The sequence below is a fragment of the Botryllus schlosseri genome, chromosome 2, assembly GCF_051294905.1.
Source record: "Botryllus schlosseri isolate E-star chromosome 2, Bs_hap1, whole genome shotgun sequence".
NCBI lineage: Eukaryota > Metazoa > Chordata > Ascidiacea > Stolidobranchia > Styelidae > Botryllus > Botryllus schlosseri.
This window is the reverse complement of record NC_137237.1, coordinates 11,324,642-11,332,146: the sequence shown is the minus strand read 5'-3', so window position 1 is coordinate 11,332,146 and position 7,505 is coordinate 11,324,642. Positions and strand designations below refer to the sequence as shown.

Genomic DNA, 7,505 nt, shown 5'->3' with positions numbered 1-7,505 from the left:
AACACAGCTTATGACCGATATAATCACAATACTAAAACAATAGATTACTTGCTATAACATGGGAACTGTTGGACAAAGAACGTAAACAACGTGAGACAAAATACCATGGGTGTGGTAGTTGATTTGACAACTGATTATAACAAAGGAATTACATGGGCGACATACTTATAACGACGTAACGAGCCACAAATGAGTGCAGCATTATATTGGGCCATAGAACGAGCCTATATATGTCAGTGCGATAATTGAGTAGCGTATTGATGAGTTGGGCCTTTTAAACTTTGGCCGTGTTAAGGTGAAAGCGGGTGTTAGTAATGAAAAAGTAGTATGAACCGATCAATTTGAAATCGCGGGACTAGAATAATGAGTGCACAAGCTATGCTTTTCAGTTTTCGATGGATATAAATCTAGAATTTATGACTATTAGACGTTGGCGAGTCCTGCTTGTAAAGATTCAGTTCTGTTTATTATTAAATTTTCATCCAATCAATACGCCTCAATATCAGAGGTGGTCAAAGTAGTCACCGTCGCTACTCAAGTAGAAGTAGAAGTAACGCCGGAATTTCTACTCAAGTAGAAGTAGGAGTGGTGGTTCACAAGTAAGTAGGTATTTTACGCTTATTTTTGCCTACAAAACTGAAAACTGTCAAGTAGAAGTAGAAGTAGTCTAAAATCATAACTACTTAAAAAGTAGTGTGAGTAGGCAAAATCTACTTCAAGTACTTCAAAAAGTAGAAGTACTTCGTAACTGACCACCTCTGCTCAATATTGCGATACGATAAAAAGATGCGAAGGTGGCGAAACAATTATTCTATAAAAGAGACACCGAATAGTGTAGGGTACGATTTGTTTAACAGCTGAATTTGACGGCCACATGTCAAAACGATCATGGCGGTCTACCCGATCAGATTTTCTGCCATTATAATTATATTTGTGCCTCAGTAAGCAGTTAGCAGATGTGTATTGTAAAGGTACGCGGTACAGACGATAGCCCAGGCCGCCGCGAGATGATACGGGGGTGGTAGTTGTCAGTAACGAAGTACTTCTACTTTCTCAAAGTACTCAAGTAGACTTTGGCTACCTGGCAACAACGATGACTACTTTGATTACCTCTACTAGTTTTTAAGCAAGGCTAAGAATAATTACCCTACTGATAAGTTTGCCAGCTAACGACAGAACTTCCATCAAGATATGCTAACGTATTGGGATAGAAAATGACAGGACCAGAACTCGATACCCTCTCTGACAAAATGTTGATGAACTTGTCTTGTTATATCGGTCACGAATGGGAGCTGCTCGCATACAACCTCGGTTTAACCCGCCAGCAAGTGTCAACATTAGCCGCACAATATCGGCATAACCAAAGAGACAAAGTGTTCAATGTGAGCCAATAACTGAGCACCTTCCGGGTTAAGGCTAGTTAGGTAGCCGTCATTGTAGCGGCTTTAAAACATATTATTGGAACCTAGATGCTGGTTACCTGGCGAAATATTAATCGCAACAAGCCAGTGGAAGCTTGCATACGAGCAATGGAGACCAGCGGCAGGAAGGATCTAGCACAGGTAAACTTACTATGTCACTCACATTATCAGTATTCACTATTCAAGTCAACTCGCAGCCAACAACAATATGGTTTATTTCGCATAACCATTGAACCACCATCCAGCTTGGAACAAATGTACAATGCAGTTTGATGTTCTTGTTATGAACTGGAAAACCGTGATATTTTGATAAGAGGGTACTGTACCCACATCTTCTGGCGAGATGAAATGATAAATTAATCGATAGACCAAGCAATGATAGTAACTTGGATTAGTTCTGTAGGACATATATCATATCACTCTAGCAATAGTTTTCATAGCTACATTTTAGAACTGCAGTAATAGCTATTGTCCACATAGAAACTGCACTGCGACAAGTGGACAAAACATAAGGGAACATATCGCACACCATCATCCGGCCCCATGCTCGTTAAAATTGAGAAGGTAGGAGACTACATACAACAGAAACAGCATGCTCTAACTCGCTAGTATTTTCAGGTTCGACCGAAGACGGCTTCTCTTAAACTCTCAAAAGTCAATGATCTCAATCCGAGTACAGCAAGGCCAGTGCATTCTCACAACGCTAAATTTGTGCCTGTCGGATAGATATCTAATTCTAGCCAGCACTGCCAACATTAACAGTTGAATACATTGATTTATATATAAATACAACATGAGAAATGTCGAATGGAAGGATTGCTATCTAGATCTTCTCAATAGACGATTCAATAAATATATAACCAAGCAAATATCATGGCAGACCTGCCATGCCATCCACAAAATACTGTTGCCAACTTTTTGAAATTCAACATGTCACCCGCAGAACACCCATCGCCATAGTAATGTTCGAGTTTCAGGTTGCACTTTCCGAAATCAAATTCACTAATGAATTACTGGCCTGCGCCAAGTCGCTTATAGACACCCGTCCGCGTTGCTTTACAAATTTTGCGACCGCATTCAGTTCGTCGTTCGATATATATATAAACTTCCCCCTGTCGTCGACGACTCCAGTTAAAATCTCGTCGTTCAACATCGTCTGCACCCTGTCGATGGCCTCTTGCGTCCGCAACCCAAAATGAGAAGCCAGGTCCTCCAGAAGGACAACCTTCTTCGATTTGACAAACTCAACAAATTGCAGTAGCATATTCTCGCCTCCGTCTTCGGTATTTATGGCTTCATCCCCTTCCTCCTCCACTGAGAACATGGCTTTCAGCTTGAGATACTCCTCATGTTCGCGTCTCTCTTTTTCTTCAAGTTCAACACGTTTTTCCTCCGCAATTTTCGCCTCCTCCTTTAATTTTCTCTCATCGTCGAGACGCCTCGTTTCATCTCTCTCTTCCTGTTCCCTTTTTCGCTCCTCCCGTTCCCTCATCTCTATCTCTCTCATTTTCCTCCGCTCTTCTTTCTCCTCCAGTTTCTTCCTTTTCTTCGCGCCTATCTTTTTGCTATCTGCATCCTCGTCATCGGAATCTTGGTCATTGAGTTGATTTTCTGAAAATGCAAGGATATTGTGACAGCGTTAGGAAATAATAGAATGTCGCTTCAAAGGGAACAGGTCTCAGTACGCAGGAAGTGCAATCGGAGATGATCAAACTCAACTTTAGGAAATACTGTGAATTTCTACCAAATTAGAAGTAGAAGCAGTGGTTACTAATATGTCAAAATTAAGTAGAAGTAGAACACTAATGATTAGAAGACTACCCAGGTAGTTGAAAAAGTAGGTAGGGACGAGGGGTCAATCTATATCTTTTAAAATTGAAAGTAGCATCTCTGTGACTTAATGCAAAATAATAGTGTAAATTATTATCACCATGAATATATTGCTATCATAAAACATTGCCCAGTAGTTATGACAATTTCAAGTGATGTAAATCTAAAATAACCATTATTTTCAGGTGGTGATTGATGTAGCTTCGCAAATTTCCAAATATTTTTACCTTATGTCCCATACTAAAAAATCCATGCCAATTGTGCCAATAAACAATAAGGCATGCCATGTAGATATACGGACAGAATGCATGAACTCAAAACAATTTCTAAAGCATTCCTATAATTAGAACATTAACTGAGCACACTTTACAAATGGACGTAACATACTGGTAGAGAACTCAGAACTCCTTCCAGAACTCGAGAATAGTTGAATGATACTAATACACAGTTGAATATTCATTACAAGTTGTGAGTACCTTGGGCACGTTGCTGTATCCTCGAGAGAACATTTCTTCGTCGCACTGGTACACGACCTGCCTGACGTGGTTGGGGTTGATCTCTCGTGTCGTTACCAGCATCCGGCTTTTCACCAGTCCTAGATCGTATGGCAAACCAAAGAAGCAGAGAAACAATGACTGCCGCAGCAACATAAAAGATTGGATCCATCTTCTATTTGAAATGAGCCTAAAAAGAAACAGAAAATAGAGATTTATTTCACTGATTTGCGGTGGAGTGATTGCTGAAATTGTAAAGTTAACATAGAACCGCTAAATCAAGTTTATTGCCTCTACTTTGGTCTAGTTAGTTCGGATACCGGACCACGACTGACCTATCGATCTCGCTTCCCATGACATGCCGCCCTATTTCTTGTCGCTTACTTTTTCAATACTATCTTCTTTACTTTCATTCAGTGTGCATGACTCCTCTTTACATCGCCTAGGCCAAGGTGGGTGTCTGATTCCATAGACTACTCCTAGTCGCTTCGACATCTTCCTTTCATTTCATGGAATCGCATTTTTGTGGTGTATTGAACTGATAAAATTGCTTATAAACCAATGATGATGATGATGATGATCATAGCAGTCTATAACTTTTATCCAGTTTGACAGAAATGTATTCCTCTCGCACTCATTACCTCTGCGCTCTGTTCTGGAAACTTTCGTCGTGGACTACAATGCCGTATTTGGCTGAACCACAGAGCTATATAAACACTGAAGCAACAGCCAACAAGGGCTGGGCAAAATCGAGTACCTGAGTGATTCGATTCTGAATCACGTATTACTCTTCGAGTCGAGTCGAGTATTCGAGTATTTGAGTATCACTCATTATGACGTCACAACAAAATGTACGATGTCAAAGTACAAATATGTACCTTTTATGCCACCACAGAGAACACAATGCCTGTTATCCGTCACATTACAGATACTTTGGTATTTTTTCGACCATACCGATTTCATTGCACTTCTTGACAATGTTGTAGGATGATCATGACTTCGGAAATGTGTCATTTCCAATAACGTTAGTAGCTTTGTACTATGTCTCGTATGCTGCAACACGGCCAATCATGGTTTCAACTCTTCCTTAGTGGAAAATATTATCCAAACTATACTTCTCGTTAGTAAACTAGCTTTCAGTTGCGAGGAGCGTATAATTTCAGTACTCGAAAAAATTGTATTTTACTACTCGACTCGAATCATTGAAATTAATACTCGATTCAGATTCGAGTACTCGAATCATTGTGCCCAGCCCCACCAACAACCCTGGTATAAATTATGGCAGACTAGTTCAACGTTCAAGGTTCAACTCGACTAACGAACTCGCCCTCTCCCGGCTCTCCGTACCTCACCCACTCAATGCACGCACTACAAACTGCAATTTCTTTTTGTTGCCTAGATATTGAGTAATGTTACGAATATTACGAATCCTACGATAACATTGACTGCGGCAGATTGACAGGAAACGGATGGAGTGAGATGTGGCTAATTTACTATTATTGCAATTGTACAATTGTACATAACTATCCTACACGGAAAAATTATATGAACCGCCAAGTGATGCCTCCAATCAATCAAGGACATTATAATAGGACTAGGTTGGTAATCTATTTGCGAGTGTCCCGGAAAATGTTAATACTGAATCACATCACATAACCGGACCAACAAAGCATTGCTTTTCAAAACTTATCGGTCGTAATCGTAAATATATACAGTGAGATCAATGGATAGCATTACGTTATTATTGAGACATACATAGCTCTTGTTTCGAGTTTTTCAGGACAAATAACCAACCAGTAACTGAGCGGAATTATTTTCAAACAGCTAGAACTCTCGAAAAACTTGTTTGCATGGACAACTTGCCCATAACTGGACATTGGACCTCAGATTAAGAATGGTCAATGGACATGTTTATATAGCTCAGTGGCTGTAGGTGATATATTTTTTTCTATTTAGCGAAGGTTAAGTGAAGTATCTATCGGATTATTATAAAATAATGAAATTAAGCTAGATGAGACTAATCTTGTTGGCCATGGACTCGACACAGCTCAGTGATCCTGAAGTTAGTGTCATGGCAACGAATACATTGTGGAGTTACATTGGATTTGTGCTACAAAGTGCTATATACCCAGACTGGAAACAGTGGTTGTTTTCGGCAATGAGTTGCGCGTGACAGAAGGGTTTTTTACTTAAAATAATGAAGTATTGAAGATAAAAGTTGCGCGTGACGTTGCCACCAATTCCACTATGGCTATATACCAGTGTATCAATTGTATAGGTTTGCGTTCGCAATTTCGAAGAGAGATGACTTTCATGAATTGAGTTAATTATAATCGAATAAAATTTCCTGCGCAGCCCTCTGTAATGATATCAAAGTCCAAACATCTAAATTCTGCCGACGATCAAGAGTGTCAGTGAAATTCATTATCGACGAAGGCAAAATTACCGTAAATGGTTCTTATTTTCGTTAATAGTACTGTTTCCGGTGTTTGTGTCAGATGTTCGCTCCCAGATATTTCAATTTTTCAACAGAAAATATTCTCAAGCTATGTTTAGTTTCAGAAATGTGAATGAATCATGCTGGCATCTAGTTTAAATGAGGCGAAACAGATATATTGAGATTACAAACTAGGCATCAAGTACATGGAACTAAGCATCCCGACTGCAGACTCCAGCTAGCTTAGGTTAGACATGCGTCAGAGAATTTGAGATCGAAACCTGTCCCAGCTATAATTGTTACAAGTTGTTTATTACATTTCAAGGCGACACGTATTAGGGCATGGATGATTCAAATATGTTGTTTTTCGACAAATACCATAAGAAGAACAAGCGATGAAAATGAAGTGGTAGGCCTACGTGTTGGTAGGCAAATTGATAAAATTACCAATAAAACTAAATCGATAACGTTATGAGGCTAGTGACTCATATGGTATTTCATGTCGGCTCTGATTCCACTTCTCTACAGCTGTATTATAACTGGAATATATCGAGTATACACATAATGGCTGACACTACCACAGGCAATGTTCGAGAAGCAGACACAAAGACATATTTGCAACGGCATCGAATTATTGAACTCCTTGATAACATGACGTCAATGTTGATTTACAATAAGCCAGACGATCCGAAGGAATACTTAGTTGAGCAGCTGGAAAAGTTGAAGGTATCTCAACAAACAGGAATGTACTATCCATGCCTGTTTGACGAATCAAACTTGCAAGCAATATTTGGTATGCTGGACCCCACTAAACAAGGTTTCATCACTAAAGAGCAATATTCAGAAGCCCTGCGGACTATCGGTGTGAAAGACTTTGAATTGATGCCAACTGGCGGTGACGTGGACAAAATAACTTATGAAACGTTCCTAGCAGAAGCTAAAAACGGACTCACAAAAGCTTCCGCAACGTTCAAAGTGTAGCCATTGTTTACTGAATTTTACTGCATCGTATTTTTATCATCAAACAATTTCTTTTATCTATCTTCTTTTCAAATATAAGTGTATCAGCCGCGTCTAATCTAAAATACAAAAGGAGTATAACAGCTGACATTAGCCAATTAGTTGAAGATAGATCATTGCTCTAGGGATTACCCGTCCTACGCATATTTGTTGTCGCTATGTCACTTTCGTGTATTAGGCTATGTTAAACCTTGACGAGTTCAAAACTAAAAATGAATTGTGGTATGCTTCATATAAGGATTTTACATAAATATCCACCTTGGACACTTCTTAATGAAAAATTTTTAGCATCTAATGTCGAGT

General features: G+C 39.3%; 3 protein-coding genes across 3 annotated transcripts; 2 read left to right on the top strand and 1 right to left on the bottom strand.

Moving 5' to 3' along the window:
* Positions 1-776: 776 nt before the first annotated feature.
* Positions 777-2,281, top strand: LOC145433521 (uncharacterized). Its single transcript, XM_080310640.1, has 4 exons — positions 777-1,382; positions 1,470-1,562; positions 1,902-1,985; positions 2,040-2,281. Exons 1-4 carry the CDS (start codon positions 1,215-1,217, stop codon positions 2,145-2,147), a joined length of 453 nt encoding a protein of 150 aa, XP_080166766.1. The 5' UTR covers positions 777-1,214; the 3' UTR covers positions 2,148-2,281.
* Positions 1,613-4,503, bottom strand: LOC145433520 (uncharacterized). The gene is made up of 3 exons (XM_080310639.1): positions 4,387-4,503; positions 3,728-3,935; positions 1,613-3,032 (listed from the first exon to the last, which is right to left on the bottom strand). The coding sequence occupies exons 2-3, from the start codon at positions 3,915-3,917 to the stop codon at positions 2,395-2,397; spliced, it is 828 nt and encodes a 275-aa protein (XP_080166765.1). The 5' UTR covers positions 3,918-3,935; positions 4,387-4,503; the 3' UTR covers positions 1,613-2,394.
* Positions 4,504-6,746: 2,243 nt separating this feature from the next.
* Positions 6,747-7,163, top strand: LOC145433073 (EF-hand calcium-binding domain-containing protein 10-like). Its single transcript, XM_080309978.1, has one exon. The coding sequence runs from the start codon at positions 6,747-6,749 to the stop codon at positions 7,161-7,163; it is 417 nt and encodes a 138-aa protein (XP_080166104.1).
* Positions 7,164-7,505: the final 342 nt, after the last annotated feature.